The sequence below is a fragment of the Canis aureus genome, chromosome 32, assembly GCF_053574225.1.
Source record: "Canis aureus isolate CA01 chromosome 32, VMU_Caureus_v.1.0, whole genome shotgun sequence".
In the NCBI taxonomy this organism is placed as follows: Eukaryota; Metazoa; Chordata; class Mammalia; order Carnivora; family Canidae; genus Canis; species Canis aureus.
Window position 1 is genome coordinate 13,011,718 of NC_135642.1, and position 22,934 is coordinate 13,034,651.

The 22,934-nt window shown below is 39.1% G+C and overlaps 1 protein-coding gene across 19 annotated transcripts in view; it reads right to left on the reverse strand.

Moving 5' to 3' along the window:
* Positions 1-1,422: 1,422 nt before the first annotated feature.
* EXD1 (exonuclease 3'-5' domain containing 1) overlaps positions 1,423-22,934 on the reverse strand; it is a 36,685-nt gene continuing 15,173 nt past the window's right edge. For all 19 annotated transcript variants that reach the window (XM_077880666.1, XM_077880665.1, XM_077880673.1 and 16 more), the window contains 7 exons: positions 22,076-22,134; positions 16,800-16,886; positions 13,435-13,539; positions 13,274-13,354; positions 9,158-9,301; positions 8,124-8,315; positions 1,423-3,127 (listed from right to left, as the gene is read on the reverse strand). In XM_077880666.1, coding sequence (XP_077736792.1) covers positions 2,468-3,127; positions 8,124-8,315; positions 9,158-9,301; positions 13,274-13,354; positions 13,435-13,539; positions 16,800-16,886; positions 22,076-22,134 — 1,328 coding nt within the window. In that variant the 3' untranslated portion in view covers positions 1,423-2,467. The remainder of the gene's footprint in view (positions 3,128-8,123; positions 8,316-9,157; positions 9,302-13,273; positions 13,355-13,434; positions 13,540-16,799; positions 16,887-22,075; positions 22,135-22,934) is intronic.

The window sequence follows — 22,934 nt, forward strand, 5'->3', positions numbered from 1 at the left end:
CTGTCTCCCTCTGTGTGACTATCATGAATAAATAAATAAAATTTAAAAAAAAAAAAAAAAAAAGAAAAGTCAGACCTGAGTAGAAGAAATGCATGAAATTAGTGTAGGCTGAAACAAAACCCCAAGAGTTTGGGAAACCACGTAATGTGGCTTATCAACACTCAAGAAAAATACAAAGAACTCGGTGGTGGGTTGGGACAAGAACCTCGCATTTCCCAAAATTCTGGGCAAAATTTATTATTTATTTATTTATTTATTTATTTATTTATTTATTTATTTATTTTTATTGTATTTGCTTATTCATGAGAGACACAGAGAGAGGCAGAGACACAGGCAGAGGGAGAAGCAGGCTCCATGCAGGGAGCCCAATGTGGGACTCCATCCTGGGACTCCAGGATCATGCCCTGGGCCAAAGGCAGGCCCTGAACTGCTGAGCCACCCAGGATCCCCTGGGCAAAATTTAAACAAGAAGTCTGAGTAATGGCACATAGCATTAGCAGCAAGGCTTGACCAATTTTTTTACTCTACTTAAAACAGAACTTCATGGTAGGAGCTAGGTGTACACATGAAGTTTAAGTTGGCTCTCCAGGCTAGAATGAAAATATGGAGAACAGTGCTGCCCCAGGTACATGAATGTTTCACTGAGAAAATACTGTGATGAAACCCAAAAGGTTCATTTAGTTCTGGGAGTCAAAGTACCTCTCAACTAACACTGTCCAATAGAACTTTCTCAAACGATGGAATTGTTCTTGAACTCACAACTGCAAGATCAAGACCTGAGCTGAGATCAGGAGTTAGTCATTTAAGCAATTGAGCCACCCAGGCACCCCGGTTCTTCTTAAATTTAGCCAAACATACCTAATGAAGCAAGAATTCTTCTTTTGAATATGAAGTATATTTTGTTTTTCTTTATAGCCTTTATGGATATATGTTGCGTGTGGTAATTTAATGATTCCATAAGAAGTTAAATCAATTCTAGGAATTTTACAAGAATTCATGCCCTTTCCAGAGTAAACCTGGATTAACCACATTCTGGGCTCAACCTGAAGATGTATTCACCCAAGATGAACCAGAAACAAACAACCTTGGCCTCAAGCAACCTTCTAGACTAAGGACAAAGTGAAACACTGCAAGTGCAGGGATGAGCTGACGGCTCTTAGACCTGCCTATATCTTTAGTTTAGACTAGATCTGGGTTCTGGAGTTTGGAAGCGCACAGCCATTCGTTCAGTGGCACTCCGATTCGGCACATGCAGACAAGGATGTTCCTAATTGTAGATTGTCCCAAAGTTTCCTATAAGCACAATAGAGTTCTATATAAGAGTCAACTTACAGATTTTTAAAACCAAACTCTAGACCTAGAAATCCAGACATATGCCAATTTATTCCTACTGTGACCCAATGAAAAAAAGAGATAACCCAATGACACAACAGGTTTATTGGTTATTGTACACAAATGAATGTAAGCAACTTGCAAGTATTCACTATAAAAAGGGCTCAGTGCCTTCTTTCACTTAAGAAAGTATACCAAACTGGGGCACCTGGCTGGCTTAGTCAGTAGAGAATGCAACTCTTGAGGGTTTTAAGTTCAATCCCCACACTGGGTGTGGAACCTAGATAAAATTAAAAAAAAAAAAAAAAAGTATACCAACTCCAGGAAAATAAAGGGGAATCAAACTTCAAGTTTACATAACAGACATACTCAAAAAAAGCCCCTGCTTTGTTACAAAAATGGACAAAATCTTCTAGAAGTAAATGGAATCAAAAGAAATTAAAACTGGGATATTGATTCCTATAATAACATTGACTAGTGTTTGTCTATGACATAAGACAGACATTAAAAATTCAAAAAAAGGATTTTTCTCAGCTTTTTTGAGGCATAATTGATAAATTAAAGTTAGTATTTTAAGAAAGAAAAAAGTACTGGTAAAGTTATCAGGTACCAATTTTTTTAAACTTATTGATACAAGTTTTACCAACCCCCTTCAAATAAAAAAATACAACAGAAGTTTAAAAGTCAGGGTCTCCTGGCTGTCTCAGTCAGGAGAGCATGTAACTCTTGAACTTGGGGTTGTGAATTCGAGCCCCACTTTGGGCATAGAGCTTACATTTAAAAAAAAAAAAAAGTTTAAAAGTATAGATTCTTCCAGAGACTAAACCCAAGATTTTTCCCCTTCTCAAATCCTCTAAACCGAAATTATGATAAATTATTCGCTGTGACCACTGAGAACATTTCTGCACAGTGACATAATCAAAAATTTTTCTTCTCCCATTATTTAACTTATTCATTCCCTCCTAATAAAATTCTAGGCATATAAGCAAGAAGATATAATTTTCCCTGAAGCCTTCATTCCTTTGAGACTGAGGCAAAAATAAATTTACAACATGAAAAACTGAAGCACTGAGGAAGGCCCTATTGGCAGAGGAAATGAGCCATGTTCACGGTCTCAAGAATAAATTGCACATCTCTAAGATAAATGTGGAGACAGATTTATCCAAGAATCGGTTTTCTCCAAGGCTGGACAGGGAGGAAGTGTGGGAAGCACAGCTTTTCTAAAAGGATGAAAGGTGTCACTTGGAGATACTTCGGTTTCCTGAGGAAGGGAAGGAGACACTGAAACATCTTGTTTTGTGCAATTTAGATTTTCCTGGTTTTCCACCATCAGTAACTGTGCTATCTCCTCTTTCAAAGATAAACTTGTCCGAAACTCCTGTTTGAGGATCTTACTGTGTTCTTTTTGCGTTATTATTCCCTCTTCCTCTGGCACCTCTGACTCAGGGCAAATGAGTTTGTTGATACAATCCTCACTGGCTTCTTCCTTCATGGGAGGTAGATGCTGAGGTTCTGTCAAAGCTTGTTTATTTTTAGATTCTTCTTTCAGCAAATTTACATCCTGATGAGATGTAAAACCTGGCGTTTCATCTAGCATAGAGTTTTTACAAAGTAAGGAAATCCTTTCATTCCCCCCTTTCCCTCCTGTCTCTGTCACCAATTTCTTTGGATGTAGCACTGTCCTTATTAGGAGTCCCTGTGCATTCATACTGTATTCTTTTGCAGCTCTCTCTCTGCGCTGCTTCTGGAAGTCCTTGAGTTGAAGCAGTTCTTCAGGAAGCTCCATACATGTAGGCTAAGAAAAAAAAAAAGAAAGAAAATAAGTGTATTATAAGTAAACTTCTGAATATGGTCCTTAAAATCACTTCTACTATACTTAACCAGAATTTGGTGAGGATCAATTCAAATGTGCTCTTATGGCTCCCTCTAGCGTATTCAATTATAGTAGTACTATTTTTTGATCAAGTTAAATATTTTGAATCTACAGTTTGTGTGTGTGTTGTGCATTATGTGTTATGCATGTGTGTGTGTATGTATAAAGATTATACAATGAAAAGTGTCCCTTCCAACCTGTTCCCAGTTGCCTTAGTGAGTACATCTTCTAAAAAGCAGTTTCTTACATAGCCTCCCAAAGATAGTCTGTGCATCTGTGATCATGTTTGTGTACATCTGTTACTAAATGTTTATATTTTCATTGCATTGCATTTTTCAATTTTAGTTTTCTTCCAACCTTTTATTTTTATGACTCTTTCTAAAAATTATTTTACACAAATGGTAACACAGTCTTATATATTCTTCTGCATCTTGATTTTTTAAACTAAAAATTAGTCTTGGAGATTTTTCCACATTAGTATTTTTAAGAGCTATATGGATATGCCATAATTTATTTAACCAAATCCATCTGGATATTTTGTTATTTCCAGTAGCCTGTCATTACATAATATTATAGTAAAGAATATGTTAAGAAAATGTCCTGTTACATGAGGCAAATAATTTTTCCCAGGTTGCTTTGACTTTCATCATAGTATTTTCACCAAAGGAAAACTTCAAAGTCAAATTTGTTAATCTTTTATGAGTTAGAGTATTCCTGCATTGCAAAGGCATTCCCTCATAAAATTCAATAGCAAAAAAAGCAAATAGTAATCCAATTTAAAAATGAACATAGGATTTGAATAGACATTTTTCTAAAGAAGACATTCAAATGGCTAATAGGTATATTTTTTTTAATTTTTATTTATTTATGATAGTCACAGAGAGAGAGAGAGAGGCAGAGACACAGGCAGAGGGAGAAGCAGGCTCCATGCACCGGGAGCCTGACGTGGGATTCAATCCCGGGTCTCCAGGATTGCGCCCTGGGCCAAAGGCAGCCGCTAAACCGCTGCGCCACCCAGGGATCCCTAATACGTATATTAAAAAGTGCTTGACATCACTAATCATCAGGGAAATGCAAATCTAAAACACAATGAGGAGATGGTATCATATACCTATATGTGAAATTATTTTTTTAAAAAAAGCTTATTTCATAGAAGAAGAATAGAGGTTGCCAGCAGCTGGAAGGAGGGGAGAAAGGGGGAGATGTAGGTAGAAGAGTACAAGCTTTCAATTACAAGAAAAACAAATTATTAAAAAAAAATAAATTCTAAGTACTGCATGTTTACCACAATAATTCAGTATTATATACTTGAAAATTGCTAAGAGAAGATCTTCAGCATTTTCAGCACACACACCAAGTTAATTATGTGAAGTGATGGATATGTTAATTAGCTTAGTCTTGATAATCATTCCACGATGTATATATATATCAAATTATCACAATGTATACTTTATATAAAATTAATTTTATCAATTATTCTTCAGTGAATTGGAAGGGGGAGAAAAGCATTTTTTTTTTTAGAAAAGCATTTCTTTTCTTTAAATATTTTTTAAGGGATCCCTGGGTGGCGCAGCGGTTTGGCGCCTGTCTTTGGCCCAGGGCGCGATCCTGGAGACCCAGGATCGAATCCCACATCAGGCTCCCGGTGCATGGAGCCTGCTTCTCCCTTATTTATTTATTTATGATAGTCACAGAGATAGAGGCAGAGACACAGGCAGAGGGAGAAGCAGGCTCCATGCACCAGGAGCCCGACGTGGGATTCGATCCCGGGCTTCCAGGATCGCGCCCTGGGCCAAAGGCAGATGCCAAACCGCTGCGCCACCCAGGGATCCCTAGAAAAGCATTTCTACTGTGAAATAATTTTCTCTTTTTTTTTAAGATTTTATTTATTTATTCATGAGAAACACAGAGAGAGAGAGAAAGGCAGAGACACAGGCAGAGGGAGAAGCAGGCTCCTTGCAGGGAGCCCGACGTGGGACTCAATCCTGGGACTCCAGGATCACGCCCCTGGCCGAAGGCGGCGCTAAACTGCTGAGCCATCCGGGCTGCCCGAAATAATTTTCTTTTGTTTTTTGTTTTTTTTTAAAGAATTTTATAATCCTATTGTTTACATAAATACTTGATCCGAGGGGTATTTTTTGGTAATCCAACTCTGACTCTCCTCCCCTACAATGGTTAGTCAATTACTTTTTTTTTTTTTTAATTTTTATTTATTTATGAGAGTCACACAGAGAGAGAGAGGGAGGCAGAGACATAGGCAGAGGGAGAAGCAGGCTCCATGCACCAGGAGCCCGACGTGGGATTCGATCCCCGGTCTCCAGAATCGCGCCCGGGCCAAAAGCAGGCGCTAAACCACTGCGCCACCCAGGGATCCCGTTAGTCAATTACTTAAAGCCATTTATTGATTATCTTTTTCTCATTAGTTGGAAATTCCACTTTTATCCCAACCATACTGGTAGATATCTTTTTTTTTTAAGATTTTTATTCATTTATTTGAGAGAAGGCACATGTGAGAAAGAGCATGAGCAGGGGAGAGGGGCAGAGAGACAGAGAGAGAGGAAAAAGCAGGCTCCCTTGCTCAGCAGGAAACCCAATGAAGGCTAGATCCCAGGACCCTGGAATCATGACCTGAGCCTAAGTCAGACGCTTAACTGACTGAACCACCCAGGCGCCCCTATATTGGCAGATATATATTCTATCTATTGCTGGGTTCTCTACTATGATCAATTGATCTGCCTATACATGTACCAGTCACAAACCACTGTTTTGTTTTTAACTAATCTCTGCACCCAACATGGGCTTCAAACTTACATCCCTGAGATCAAAAGTTGCAGGCTCTACCATGCTCTATCTGAGCCATGCAGGTGCCCCCACAAATGATTTTTATTTAATGTAGAGTTATAGGACTTAATATCTAACAGGACTATTCTTATTTATATGTATTTACCTTTATAAACACTATAATCACAATTTGCCAAAATAATGCTGGTGTTAATATTTTTTTGGAATAGAGGTAAATTCAGGAGTCAGTTTGGGAGTAATGGATAGCTAAAAATGCTTAGTGTTCTCATTCATTTAAGTCTGCTTTTGTTCCATTCAGTAATATTTTATTTATTTTATTATTTTTTAAAGATTTTATTTATTTATGAGAGACATTGAGAGAGGCAGAGACACAGGCAGGCAGAGGGAGAAGCAGGCTCCATGCAGGGAGCCTGATGTGGGACTCGATCCCCGGTCTCCAGGATCACACCCTGGGCTGAAGGCAGGCTCTAAACCATTGAGCCACCCAGGGATCCCCATTCAGTAATATTTTAATGTTTTCTTTATATTTCACATTTCTTGTAAAATTTATTTCTAGGTAATCTATCTTTTTGTTACAATTATAAATAGATGTTTTCTCCCATTATATTATCTTGCTGTGTATATGGATGCAGGAAAACTATCAATTTTGATGTTATATTTGTACTCATTTTACTAAATTGTTATTTTGTAGTAATCTTTTTCCTTTGCTTTTCTACAGTTTTCAGCTGTATCATAGGCAAGTCATAATTCTGATTCCTCCTATTCATTTTTTTATAGTTTGTCTTTTCTTTCTCTTCAAATTTCATTGGCTAATTGCTTCAAAAAAGGTTTAAGTGGTAGTAGTCACAATTTTTATATTTTCTTGACACTAATGGGAATGCTTTTAGTGTTCCCAAACATTATGTAGACTTCTTATTTGAGATATGTTTTACATGTATTCCAACTTTAATCAGTAATGTATATAAAATATTATCTAATTTTTTCAGCATTAAACAGTAAAAGCAAAATATAAAAAGTTACAAAATTCCTTAGTTTTACAACAATAAATGAAAGACATTTAAATTCTCCAGTCGAACAAGATATGCAAGGATTTTTATATTGCTCTTTTCTTGTTAAAACAGTGAGAGCAAAATACAGAAAGGTTACATTTTTCTTTCAGCATATATGAGATTATCATAAGACTTTCTTTGTTCTAGGAAAATGGAGAATTTCCTAACACTTTATCATAATTGCAAGTAGAAACCAATAACACATTAGAAGTATAATATACTTAAGTAGGGATCACATAAAAACTGCTATTATTTTATTTAGGATTTTGCTTCAGTATTCCTAAGTAAGAATGGCTAGTAACAGCAGACTACAAACTTTTTTGTTTGTTTTTAAAAGATTTTATCTTTAAGCAATCTCTATGCCCAACTCAGGGCTCAAACTCAAAACCCTAAGACCAAGATTCACACGCTCCACCGACTGGGTCAGCCAGGTGTCCCCAGATTGCAACCCTTTTATGTAAGGGGCCAAATAGTAAATATTTATAGCCAAATGGTCTCTGTTGCATACACTGTTTTTTTTTTTTAAGATTTTATTTATTTATTCATGACAGAGAGAGAGAGAGGCAGAGGGAAAAGTAGGCTCCATGCAGGGAGCCGGACATGGAACTCGTCTCAGGTCTCCAGGATCACACCCTGGGCTGAAGGCGGCGCTAAACTGCTGGGCCACAGGGGCTGCCCCACTTTCGTTTTTTTTTAAACAATCCTTTAAAACCATGAAGACCATTCTTGCCTTATAAGCTGTACAAAAGCAGACTATGGGCCAGATGTGGCCTTAGGGCAATAGTTTGCCAACTCCAGGTCTATAGTTCTGCTACTTTGTGCTGGCTTCTTAGAAATTAGTAATGAAATCTTCAATTTACCTATTCTTTGACAGAATGTAACTTAATATTGTGAAAAAGTACTCAAGGAGATTAAGTAAGCCCAAGCTATAGTCCTTTCAAATATTTATTACCAAGTCTGCCTCATGATTTGCTGTAGCTACAAAGAGGGAGTATCCACTGTGCCACCATGAGGAATGGGACGGGAATAGAAGTTCTAAAAACATAGTCACAGAGAGCCACACCTACCTCTGTGCTTCCCAGGAGATCTGCAGACCCTTCTCGGTAGGTGTTTAGGTACCCGTCCACAAGGGCGGTTAGATCAGACATCATATCATCCAGGAGTACCAAACGAAGGGGTAGTAGGTAGGTAGCTTCTAGAGCCAAAATTTTCAGCAAAGAGGGTGAAAGAGGTCGTGTGAACCACACTTCTGGATTTTCCTAGAGACACCAAAACAATTTTATTTGAATAATAAGCAAACTTTAAATAACTGTTAAAGGGTTAACTTAAAACATTACTGTCATTTTCTTCAATGACAGTATATTTTTGAAAATACACACACACACTCCTAATGTATGTATACAGTGAATATGTATGTGTGAGAGGGAAAAGATGGGGTGGCAGGGGAGGGATGGAGAGAGAGATCAATCCATCGATCGATCAATCAAGGCTTCTCATTCAAAAATGAAGACAGAAGACTTGATTATAGGACCAAAACTGTAGTCAATATGGTCATGATCTAAGTGTGCAGGTGAGGCTATTAGAGCTAAGGAAAATTTATCTTACTTTGGGAGAAATAATTGGGATGAAAAGGTGTTGTTTTTTTTTTTTAAGATTTTGTTTATTTATTCATTAGACACACAGAGAGGGGGCAGAGACACAGGTCGAGGGAGAAGCAGGCTCCCTGCAAGAAGCCTGATGTGGGACTCAATCCTGGATCCTGGGATCACCCTCTGGGTCAGAGGCAGACATTCAAGCATTGAGCCACCTGGGCATCCCAGGATGAAAACTTTTTGTTCCATCACCTTAATCCACATTTCCAACAAAATCCTCCCCTGAAGGATTGCAAATTTATTTCAGAGTATTTTCTCATAACCAACAAATCTGAATCCTTGCTTTTATTCACTTGAGATCACAAACTTCCCATTTGAAATAGCTAAGATTTTGGCAATGCCCATAAGCTTACATAGCAGCTGTCATTTGTCTATATAATACACTGATGATCCTGCTCACAAAACACTTAGAAAAATCAGTGTCATGTGGGACACATTTTAATACTCACCTGAATCAATTTCTGTCTCTCTTCCAGAAAGGAGAGATATTTAGGGGCCATCTTAAGGTGTCTGATTAAACTCTCCTTTAAAGAACTGATGCAGTTTGGAAGAAAGCCACCTGTTTCCATGGAAAATTGAAGGACATCTGCTACCTGTGACATAAAAAACAAAACAAAATCCTGTCTCTAGAATATATAGAAAGCTACGTCATGGCAGAAATATTTAGATTTATATATATTTAGAAAATGTCTTTAGACATTCCTAAATATTTAGAAATTTAGATACTTTAAATTTTTAAATTTTATTTATTTTTAATATTTTATTGATTTATTCATGAGGAACACAGAGAGAGAGATAGAGACACAGACAGAGGGAGAAGGCGGCTCCCTGTAGGGAGCCTGATGCAGGACTCCATCCCAGGACCCTGGGATCACAACCTGAGCAAAAGGCAGAGATGCTCAACCACTGAACTGCCCAGGTGTGCCTAGATATATTTTTAGAAAAATGTCTTAAATACCATTTTCCCCAAAGCCCCATATGATAGAAAATGCCGTCAAAAAAACTGTTCAGTCAACTTATTCTGAAAAATAAGGGAAGAAGTAAAAAAGAAAAGGCTCACTCAATTTTAATGTATCCTAGTCTCTTTTCTTTTTCACTTCTTTTGTTTGCCTGCCTTATGGTTATCTATTACTCTTTGGTGCCTTTAGGCAATGGGGAAAGGAAGATAAATTTCAAGAATTATTTGTATTACTTATCAGCAACTTTGGCAAAATGTTGCTAAGGAAAGCTAATAAAATTAAGAATTGGAGGGGCATCAGGCTGGCTTAGTTGGTAGAACATGTAACTCTTGATCTCACGGTTATGAGTCTGAGCCCCATGTTAGGTGAAGAGATGACTTAAAAATAGTAAAATCTTGGGGCGTTTGGGTGGCTCAGCTGGTTAAGCATCTGCCTTCAGCTCAGGTCATGACCCCAGGACCCTGGAATGGAGCCCCACATCTGGCTACCTACTCAGTGAGGAGTCTGCCTCTCCCTCTCCGTCTGCCCCTCCCCCCTGCTTATCAGTGTACACTGTCTCTCAAACAAATCTTTTTTAAAAAATCTTTTAGGGATCCTTGGGTGGCTCAGTGGTTTAGCACCTGCCTTCAGCCTGGGGTGTGATCCTGGAGTCCCGGGATCGAGTCCCACATCAGGCTCTCTGCATGGTGCCTGCTTCTCTGCCTGTGTCTCTGTCTCTCTCTCTCTGTGTGTGTGTCTCTTATGAATAAATAAATAAAAAATCTTTTAAAAAATTAAGAATTGAACTAATTATTTATCTATGTGTTGTAGGCTAAATAATGGCCCCCAGAGACATCCACATCCTAATCCCTGGAACTTGTCAATGTTATTTTATATGGTAAAACAGACTTTGCAGGAGTGATTTTTTTAAAAACTTTTTTAAAATATTTTTTATTTATTTATGGTAGTCACAGAGAGAGAGAGAGAGGCAGAGACATAGGCAGAGGGAGAAGCAGGCTCCATGCACCAGGAGCCCGACGTGGGATTCGATCCCGGGTCTCCAGGATCGCGCCCTGGGCCAAAGGCAGGCGCTAAACCGCTGCGCCACCCAGGGATCCCAGGAGTGATTTTTTTTTTAAGATTTTATTTATTCATGAGAGACACAGAGAGAGAGAGGCAGAGACACAAGCAGGCTCCATGCAGGGAGCCTGACGTGGGACTCGATCCCAGATCTCCAGGATCACACCCCGGGCTGAAGGCACACTAAACCACTGAGCCACCCAGGCTGCCCATGCAGGAGTGATTAAGCTAAGACTCCTGAGATAGGAATATTATCTTGAATTATCTAGGTGGGTCCTAAATGTATAAGAGGGAGGCACAGGGAGATTTGACTACAGTCACTGGAGGTGATGAGGTGATAGAAGCACAGACTGCAGTGGTGTATTTTGAAGATGGCAGAAACCACAAGCCAAAGAACACAGGTGTCAGCTGAAAAGGCAGAGAAACAGACTCCTCTTAGAGCCTTCAAAAGTTATCATCCCTAATGATAACCTGACGTTAGCTTAGTGAAAATGATTTCAGACTACTGACCTCCAGAACTGTTAAAAGTATATTTCTGTTATTTTAAGCTACTAAATTTGTGGTAATTTGTACAATATCAACAGGAAGCTAATGCACTGTGTTAAAGGGAAAAAAACTGGAAAAATTCTGAATTACTGCTTCTTGTACTATGGAAATCTGAAAAGTAAGTATGGAAAGATTTGTCAATATCTTCATATGGGGTCTCATCAAGAAGCCTAATGGCCTCAGGGGAACAATAAGCAATTCTCTTACATTTTGGTATAAGCTAGAAATAATCTCTATATAGTGAAAGATCCTGAAAGAAGGCCCAAGGAAAATGTAAAGAAGAGAAGTGGCGTAAAGTTCATTGTGGGCAGATACATAAAGAGCAAACTGGATGGGGCAGCCTGGGTGGCTCAATGGTTTAGCACCGCCTTCAGCCCAGGGCCTGATCCTGGAAACCTGGGATCCAGTCCCATGTCGGGCTCCCTGCATGGAGCCTGCTTCTCCCTCTGCCTGTGTCTCTGCCCCCCACCCCCTGTCTCTCATGAATAAATAAATAAAATCTTAAAAAACAAAAAAGAGCAAACTGGAACCATATTTAACAACATAAAATTGAGCCTTTAGGAATTTCCAGGGAACACCAGCTCAGTGGTTGAGCGTCTGCCTTTGGCTCAGGGCCTGATCCCAGGGTCCGAGGATCGAGTCCCACATCAGGCTCCCTCAGAGGGAGCCTGCTTCTCCCTCTTCCTGTGTCTCTGCCTCTCTCTCTGTGACTCTCATGAATAAATTATACAAAAAAAATTTTTTTAAAGGAATTTCTGCTAAAAAATAATTGGCTATAGATGTAGAGATTACTTAAAAAAATAAATAACTGGCTAACTCATTATTTTAACCCCTCTCCAAGGGATCTAGACTTAGATATTCAACATGTCCCTTTGACAAGCATTAAACCTAGAAGACTAGAAGAACATAACAGATATAATGAGATATAAAGATATAATGAGAACTAGTGGTTTTACTATTCTCACAGCCAAACTAGAAACTCACATCAAGTCTAAGAGCTAGCTAGTATTGAATAAGGATTTCTCATTACCCTAGAATTCTTTAGGGCAGAGAAAATCATACATAATCAGACTATTTTGACCAAAATAGGCTTTTGGGGCATATCTAATTCAATCTGCCACTAGCAGCTAGCAAACTAGTCATTAGCCCTAAGTGATACATATGAGCTAAAGGCACAGATGGGACTGTTCACCTCACAGTGTCTCATCTAGGACTTCTGAATGACCCCCCCAAATGTTTTGAGTTTCTGAATGCTAGAGAGTATGGAGCATGCGTCTTCTTCTTCTTCTTTTTTAATTTTTGAAATATTTATTTATTTAGTAATCTCTACACCCGGCATGGGATTTGAACTCATGACCTTGAGATCAAGAGTTTCAAGCACACAAACACACACACACACACACACACACACACACACAAAAGAGTGGCAAGCTCTACTGACTGAGCCAGCCAGGTACCTGAGAGCTTGTTTCTTATTTGACAAATTCTAGAGCAAAATGAGGGGGAAAATCCTAAATATTTTTTATTCTTTAATGATTTATTTATCTTAAAGAGAGAGAGAGAGAGAGCACACAAGCAGGAGGAGGGGCAGAGGGAGAGGTAAATAAGCAGATTCCTCTCAGAGTGGGGAGCTTGACATAGGGCTCCATCCCATGACTCCAAGACCATGACCCAAGCCGAAATTTTTTTAAATTTTTTTTCCAAGCCAAAATTAAGAGTCAGATGCTCAACTGACTAAACTAACTTTTCTGTAGTGCTTTTATTAAAAAGCTTTTATTTAAAAAGCTTTTTAATTGTAGAGCTTTATTTAAAAAGCTTTTTAATTGTAGATCTTTTATTAAAAAGCTCATCAAATGTTCTTACCTATTGAACAGACATCTTACATGAAGAAAAAAGCAAGAATGAGGGACACACAAAAAGATTCAATCACTTATCAGATAAGGCCTATTTTCTATAAGAGCTATAAATGCTGGACTAAATCAATGGTTTCCATGCATGTACCTGTGTGTCAAAGACATTATTCAGCAAAATTCCATACTGATGAGAGAGGCAATCAGAAAGCCAACGACAATCATGGATAACCTAAGGAATCAGAAGAAAGAAAGAGTAATTAGAACCTGGTTGCTAATCTTACTAGCAGGGGAATCAGTTTACACACTCACCTTCAAAATTCTCTTGTCTTCTAATACCATCTGAAGTCCATTGTTGAAAGCACGACTTCCCAGAAGGAAAATGTCAAATAAGTAAACTCGGCTATTTGTGGCCACCTATAATAGACCATCCAGACATACATATTATAGGAAGAAAAGAACTAAGGAAGAAGATATGAGGATCAAGAAAGATATATGATAAAATATTTAACATCCTCACTTTTATTTTTTTTTTTTTAAATTTTTATTTATTTATGATAGTCACAGAGAGAGAGAGAGAGGCGCAGAGACACAGGCAGAGGGAGAAGCAGGCTCAATGCACCGGGAGCCCGATGTGGGACTCGATCCCGGGTCTCCAGGATCACGCCCTGGGCCAAAGGCAGGCGCCAAACCTCTGCGCCACCCAGGGATCCCACATCCTCACTTTTAAAGAAAACAATAGTCATTCAGTGATTCTTAGGGAAAACAAGTTTAAATCTTAAGAAACTATCATTTGTGATCTTTAGACAGAGAGCGAGCATGAGCCGGGAGAGGGAAAAAGACAATCTCAAACAGACTCTGCACTGCCAAGAGTGGAGCCCACCATGGGGCTCAATTCCACGACCCCAAGATCATGACCTGAGCTGAAATCAAGAGTCAGACCCTTGGGATGCCTGGGTGGCTCAGCAGTTGAGTGTCTGCCTTCACCTCAGGGCGTGATCCCCGGGCTCCAGGATTGAGTTCTGCATCAGGCTTCCGCAAGGAGCCTGATTTTCCCTCTGCTTATGTCTCTACCCCGCCCCTCCCTGTGTCTCTCACGAATAAATAAATAAAATCTTCAAAAAAAAAAAAAAAAAAAAAAAGAGTCAGGCACTTAATCAACTGAGCCACCTGGGCAGCCCTCATTGTGACTTTTCAAGAGTACAGAAATAGACAAGCTGGTGGATTTAGCCTTTGCTTTTTTACAGTCCCAAATTTAATGTTTGACATTTCACCCTCAGCATTTTAATACACCAAGGATCTACGGGGAATTAATAGCATTTCATTGTTATTAACACAAAATGCTATTTCTCAGAGTCTCATAGTATGCATGGTTGTGTTAGGTGTTACATAAAATCACTCAAAAGAGAAGATTCCTGCTCTCTAGCAATTTTAAATAGACAACAAATAAGTTGGCACAAGTGGTAGGATGTGAAACACTGTTTTTAAGACGATTTTATACAATTTTACGAGTTTTAGATTGTTTCTGATCATGAAGTTCACAAAGACGATACTATACCTGGATAATCTACTGAGTCAGAGAACGAAGGCAAAGAGACATCCAAATTGGTCTAGAGAACCAGAGACATGGCAGTCTAATGCCATATTTGTCATTTTAGGAGCTAAGTGTTGGTATAGCTAAAATTGGCAGTCCTACCTGATATCCATTTTCAGAACTTTCATATTGTTTGCTAGAATAGAACACCTAAAATAGTCACTTCTTTCTTTTTCTTTACCTCCTTAATTATAAAAACTGAATAGACACATTATAAAAGTTTGAAAAATAATTATCTGCTAGACTGAAAACTCTGTGAGAAGAGAGATTACACTGGATTCACCACTGTACATGCATCAACTAGAACAGAACTGGGGCGATGAATGGCTTAGACATTTCTTCAGCAAGCCAATACACGCCATACAACACTCCCTTCCATTTTTCATATGCAAATAATGTATATGGCTCTGATAATGTGCATTTCAATCTATATCCTGCTTTTTTCTACTCATAACTCTGCAAACATTTTTCTGCATTGCACTTGTCATTAATTTTTGGCAGCTGTATAAAGTCTATCAAATCTACAGTAATTTCCATTTGTTAACTACCTCAGTGGTTTCTGATTCTTCACCATAAAATGATGCCAAGATGACTAGGTTCTCACATAATTTTTTCATATATTTTTAAAGATTTTATTTATTTATTCATGAGATACACACAGAGAGAGAGAGAGAGAGGCAGAGACACAGGCAGAGGGAGAATCAGGGTCCATGTAGGGAACCTGACGCGGGACCTGATTCTGGGTCTCCAGGATCATGCTCTGGACCGAAGGCGGCGCTAAACCACTGATCCACCTGGGCTGCCCAATTTTTTTCATATTTTGAATGATTTAGTGTAGATACCTTGATCGATGTAACCCTGAGAAGTGGGCAAATTGCCAATCCTAATAAACTTTATTCTCTCAGTAGGTGGAGGTAGGTCCTGACTCAAATAATGGAAAACACTGGTGGAGGATTCAGCCTGCTTTTTTGGCCCACCTTAAAACTGATACTGCTGAGTTTGATCCAAAGGTGGCTGTCTATCCTACAGCTAGTCAAGGCTCACCACAAACTTCTTTCGACACAATGGGGACCCTCACCTGACATCTCCCAGGTCCAGGAAAATGAAAATGTGACAGAACCCTGCTATGGAATGCTACCAACCAGAAGGAAAGATAAAAATTCTTCATTAAAAAAACCTCAAAACTTCACACATCTTTTCTTAAAAACGATTTTATTTTGAGGATGCCCAGTAGTTGGTAGAGCGTGCAACTCTTGTTCTCAGGGTTGTGAGTTCAAGCTCCACGTTGGTGTAGAGATTACTTTAAAACATTAAATTAGGGGATCCCTGGGTGGCTCAGTGGTTTAGCACCTGCCTTTGGCTCAGGGCATGGTCCTGGAGTCCCGGGATCAAGTCCCACATCAGGCTGCCTACATGTAGCCTGCTTCTTCCTCTGCCTGTGTCTTTACCTGTCTCTCTGTGTCTCTCATGAATAAATAAAATATTTTTTAAATTTTTAATTAAATCAAATTAAAGGTTTTATTTTTAAGTAATCTCTATACCCAACATGGGACTTGAACTCACAAACCCAAGATCAAGAATTGCACACTCCACTGATTGAGCCAACCAGCCACCCCTGAAATTTTCCATATATCTAAGGAGAGAGAAAAGAGCCGGGGAAGAAGACCTCAAGCAGAGCCTGTGAGACAGCAATGATGATTATTTTTTTTAAGATTTATTTATTCATGATAGACATAGAGAGAGAGAGAGAGACAGGCAGAGACACAGGAGGAGGGAGAAGCAGGCTCCATGCCAGGAGCCTGACGTGCGACTCAATCCCAGGACTCCAGGCTCGCACCCTGGGCCAAAGGCAGGCACCAAACCACTGAGCCACCCAGGGATCCCAGCAATGATGATTATAAAAGTGAAATTATGAAGAGACAGAAGCTCTTTGCTTTTGAAAAGGATAAACTCAGAAGAGTGAAAGACATTCCAAATAAATTATAGGATAGCGACACTGAGGTGACATAAAGAAGACCATTAAGATCAATTTGTCAGTGAAGCCACAATTATTTCAAAATAAAAAGTTGAAAATATCTTTTACCTGAAGCCAACATAGTTTCCCATGACGACACACATTAGCACCTTCTGCTGCCACACTCAGGACACTCTGCTTCTTGATGTGGAGCATCTGGTGAGAAAGAAGAAAATCTCCAGAGAATAAATATTGCTACCATGATATCATGAATGGCACAAGTAAAATGGCTAGTGATTAACAAAGTGGATAATATTTTTTAAACTTGCAAAATTTGACTAATCCAAAACACAAGTCACCTTCTTTTACACATGCACACACAGCACATTGTTTCTAATCCTTTTAGTTTTTACAAAATTATAGCACAACTGGAACATAAATAATTCATATCCTAAATGCTAATACGAGTTGAAAAACTCACTTTTTAAATTTTTTTAAAATTTTATCTATTTATTAATAAGACACACAGGGAGAAAGAAAGGCAGAGACACAGGCAGAGGGAGAAGCAGGCTCCAGGCAGGGAGCCCAACATGGGACTGGATCCTGGGTCTCCAGAATCAGGCCCTGGACTGAAGGCGGTGCTAAACCGCTGAGCCACCCAGGCTGCCCTCAGAAACCTTTTGTTACCACTAATGCTACAGCAAAAGATTTCTATGTCTATGACCAGATTCCTCAAGCAAAAAACAATGCCCTAACACAGGGAAATTTACTATAACTGAAGGGAACTCACACAGTGGCTGAGTCTCACAGTGTACAGTGTTCAAAATGAGAGGAACAAGAACTCAAGAGGTCCCTTAAAGTCTTAGATTCATCAAGTTACTCAAAATTGATATAGCAATATTCCAGGAACACATGCTGATCTTTTGATTATCTATAATTGTATCCTATTTCAAAACATTATACAATTCTAAAATCCTTAACCCATAAACTATGAAAATATCTACATGATACAAGATTCTCCCCACTTTACAGGTAGGTAAATTACTCAAGAACAGAAGGGCATGGTGACTTTCACTAGCATGCTATCTTCCTTTAGTCAGCACAGAGTGCTTCTACATTGAGTATTTTCTATCAATTATGAAAAAGGGGGGCTGAATTTCAGTTCTACCCCCAAAGAACAGCAAGAAGTCTGCAAAACTAGGAACAAAAGCTGTATTTCTCTATTGACAAGAATTTCCAACTACCTCTTCAAATTTCCAGTCTTTTTCTAAAGATTTATTTATTCATGAGAGAGAAAGAAAGAGAGAGAGGCAGAGACATAGGCAGAGGTAGAAGCAAGGTTCCCGCAGGGAGCCCAATGTGGGACTTGATCCTGTAAGCCAAAGGCAGACGCTCCACCGCTGAGCCACCCAGGCATCCCTCAAATTTCCAGTCTTTTATTTTTTAAGATTTTATTTATTTATTCATAGAGATGCAGTGAGAGAGAGAGCGAGAGGCAGAGACACAGGCAGAGGGAAAAGCAGGCTCCATGCAGAGAGCCTGGCGTGGGACTCGATCCAGGGTATCCAGATCACGCCCTGGGCTGCAGGCGGCGCTAAACCGCTGCGCCACCGGGGCTGCCCCAAATTTCCAGTCTTATCTCATTTTTTGTTGTTGTCATCGGACCCCCTTTTTTTTAAGATTTTATTTATTTATTCATGAGAGAGGCAGAGGGAGAAGCAGGCTCCCCCTGAGGATCCCCATGCAGTACTCCATCCCAGGACCCTGGGATCATGACCTGAGCCATAGGCAGATGCTCAACCATTGAGCCACTCAGGTGTCCCATCATTGGACCTTTTATTTTTTTTAATTTAATTTTATTATTTTTAAAAATATTTTCTTTATTTATTCACGAGACACACAAAGAGAGAGAGGCAGAGGGAGAAGCAGGCTCCATGCAGGGAGCCCGATGTGGGACTCAATCCTGGGTCTCCAGGATCACACCCTGGGCTGCAGGTGGCGCTAAACCGCTGAGCCACCGGGGCTGCCCCTCATTGGACCCTTTAAAGAATGTGTTGATATATAAAAAATTCTTACAACTCAATTTAGAAATGGGCAAAGGTAGCACTTGGGTGGCTCAGTTAGTCAAGCGTCCAACTCTTGATCTCAGCTCAGGTCTTAATCACAGTATCATGAATTCAAGCCCCATGTTGGGCTCCAATGCTGGGTGTGGAGCCTTCTTAAAAGGGGGGAGGGGCGGCAAAGAAGGGGAACTTGGCTGGTTCATTTGGTAAAGCATGGGACTCTTGATATCAGGGTTGTGAGTTTAAGGCCCGCATTGTGAATGGAGCTTACTTTTAAAAATAGGCAAAGGGGCAGCACCGGTGGCTCAGCGGTTTAGCGCCGTCTTCAGCCCAGGGTGTGATCCCGGAGACCCAGGATTGAGTCCCACATCGGGCTCCCTGCATGGAGCCTGCTTCTCCCTCTGCCTGTGTCTGTGCCTCTCTCTCAATTTCTGTGTCTCTGAATAAATAAGTAAAATCTTTTAAAAATGAAAATAAAAATGGGTAAAGGAATAGACATTTCTCCAAAGAAGATAAACACCCAACAAACACATGAAAAATTCTCAACATTATTAGGCATCAGGGAAATGTAAATCAAAATCACAATGAGATAGCATTTCGCACCACTAAGATGGCTATAATCAGAATGACAGATAACAACAAATGTTAATAATAATGTGGAGAAATCAGAATCTTCATATTCTGCTGGTGGGAATATGAAATAATGTAGCAGCTTTGGAAAACAATGGCCAATTCTCAAAATGTTAAACATAGAGTTATTATACTTGTACATGAATGTTCATAGCAGCATTATTCATAATGGCCAAAACTAGAAAGAACCCAAATGGTGAAAGGATAAATGAAATATGATATATACATATAAAGGAATGTTATTTGGCAACAAAATTGAGTGAAATACTAATACATGCTGTAACACAGATCAACATGCTAAGCAAAAGCAGCCAGTCACAAATGACCATATATTGTATAATCCTATTTATATGAGATGTTCTAGGGGTGCTAGTCAGTCGTCAGTTAAGCGTCTGATTCTTGGTTTCAGCTCAGGTCAAGATCTCAGGGTAGTGAGGTAGAGCTCCTATTGGGCTTTGCAGTCTGCATGGAGTCCTCTTAAGATTCTCTCTCCCTTGCCTTCTGCTCTTTTCCCCCCAACCCCCTGCCCTACTTGCATGTTTGTGCTCTGTAAATAAAAATAATATATGTAATGTTCTAAACAGACAAATCAATAGAGGCAAAAAATAGATTTTTGGCTGCCAAGGGCTGGGGGGACTAGGGAGGCATGGAGGTAACAGCTTCGAAGCATAGAGTTTGTCAGTATGAAAAATATTCTAGGGACATCTGGCTGGCTAGTCAGTAGAGCGTGTGATTCTTGATCTCAGGGTTGTGAGATCAAGCTCCACATTAGGTGTAGAGATTACTTAAATCTTTTTTAAAATGTTCTAAAATTCATTATGATGTACAACTCGTGAATATGCTAAAATCCAGTGAACTATATACATTTTAAATCAGTCAATTTAATGGTATATGAACTATATCTCAATTAAGTGGTTAAAAGAAAAAAGAATCTGTGGAAAGCTAATTCTTCCTTTAAAAAAAATGCATCTGGGATCCCTGGGTGGCGCAGCGGTTTGGCGCCTGCCTTTGGCCCAGGGCGCGATCCTGGAGACCCGGGATCGAATCCCACGTCAGGCTCCCGGTGCATGGAGCCTGCTTCTCCCTCTGTCTGTGTCTCTGCCTCTCTCTCTCTCTGTGACTATCATAAATAAAAATTAAAAAAAAAAAATGCATCTGTTTACACAAGCATAAGCTGGCAACAAAACAGGAAGCTTTTAAAAAAAAACAAAAAAAAAACAAAAAAAAGAAACAGGAAGCTTAATGACTCCCCTGAAGTCTGTCTGTGAACTGTATGCTAGGCTCAATAGTTACTGTCATCTCTGAAATTAATAAATGATTATAGAGAAATTGCCTAAGCAGAACATGTAGAATGGATTTTTAAAAACATAAGTAAAAAAGTTTCTCTAAAAATTGCCAATGGCTCTCCATCCTACTCAATCAAACTAAAAATCCTTACCATGTCTAGTAAACCCTGCTTGATTTGCCTCCTGACTCTTTCCATTTCCTACCACTCTTCTTCACTGTGGTGCTGCCTCCCTGCTATTCCTCCACATAGATTAAGTGTGTTTCAGTCTCAGGGCCTTTGCACTTGCTAATCATGCTTTTTAAAGGTCTTTACCTAAATATCCACAGAGCTAGCTTCCTTACTTCTTTCAGATGTCTGTTCCAATATCACCTCTTCACAGAGGTTTTCTCTGTCCACCTTATATAAAATAGGAACTCCGTATTACTCTACTCTTCAAACCACACTTTATTTTTCTTCACAGTGCTTATCAGGAGCTGATAATTGTTTATTTTCTTGCATTGAAATGTAAACTCCTAGGACACCTGGGTGGTTCAGCTGTTGAGCATCTGCCTTTGGCTCAGGGCATGATCCTGGGGTCCTGGGAAGGAGTACCACATAGGGCTCCTCACAGGGAGCCTGCTTCTCCCTCTGCCTGTGTCTGCCTCTCTTTCTTTCTCTCATGAATAAATTAAAAAATAAGATTAGGTGCAATGTATAATAGGACACAACTTTTAAAAAAGATTTTATTTATTAATTTTATTTATTTATTTATTTTTTATTGGGAAGCCCGATATGGGACTCGATCCTGGGACTGAGCCAAAGGCAGACACTTAACTGCTGAGCCACCCAGGTGTCTCAATAGGACACAAGTTTTAAAAATTGGGAATAAATACTTCATAAGAGAGTACATCATATTATCAACAAAAGTATGAAAAGACATTCAGTGTCATTAGTCATGTCTGCCTCTCTCTGTATGTCTCTCATGAACAAATAAAATCTTTTTAAAAATTAAAAATACAAAACAAAAAAAAAACAAAAAAACAAAAAAAAAACAAACAAAAAAATAAAAATAAAAATTAAAAATAAAAGTAAACTCTTTAGGGTGCCTAGCTGGCTCAATCAGAAAAGCATGCAACTCTTGATCTCGGGGTTGTGGGCTCAATCCCCACCCTGGGTGTAGTGATTACTTAAATAAATCAATCAATCAATCAATCAATCAATCTTGAAAAAGAAATGAATGTAAACTCCTTGATAGTTAACTTTGTCTTTACTATTACTTTATTCCAGACCTCAAAATAATGCCTGACCTTTAGCAGGCACTCAGATATTTTGTTGAATTTATTAGGGAAAACATCAATGATCTCATAATAAGAGAAAAATTCATGAGACAGAAACATGATACCCATATGCAGACAACACTCAGAATGATTAAGGGCAATACTTACTGCAGCACCAAACTTCTGCTGGAACTGATCAATGACTGTGTATGTCACCTCCTCTTCCTCTGCAGAAGAATGATGGTAATAGATATATTTGTCTTCTTTGGCCTCTCATTCACTTTAGCCATCCTCATAAACACCTCCTGTATTGTAACTCAAAGGTCTAATGTTATTCATTATCACCTGCATTATCTCAACGCACAGTGAACACTCTAGCATCCTGTTTCCCAAATGAGAATAAACAAAAGCCTCACCAGTGAAAATCTTATGAATACAACTATTTAATCATTTCCTGTGAACATCCAGTAATGTTTCCCTCCTCGTAGATTTACATCTTAAATATTTTAAGACATGTACTTTTTAAAAACATGTTCGTAATAAAAAATAATGGTTTAAAATAAAATTAGGCCTGGAGATGGGCCATAATCCACACGTCTGGAATTCTCTGGGTCCTTAATTATGTTTTAAAATCGTTTATTTAGGGATGCCTCAGTGGCGCAGAGATTGGGCGTCTACGCCTTTGGCTTGGGTCATGATCCTGGGGTCCTGGGATCAAGTCACGAATCGGGCTCCCCTCAAGGAGCCTGCTTCTCCCTCTGCCATGAATAAATAAATGTGTCTCTCATGAATAAATAAATAAAATCTTTTTGAAAATAAGTAAAAATAAAATCATTTATTTAAAAGGTTAGAGGTATAGCATAACATTTTTTCTTCATCTCCAACCTCTAAAACGTTGGAGTGGCAAAAGACAGTCTGCACACCTCTTTCTCTATCCACACTCACTCTCTTGGTGATTTCATCTAGTCTCAAGGCTGTAAATATCATTTATCAGCTAACTTTTGCATTTCTATCTCCATCTCAGACC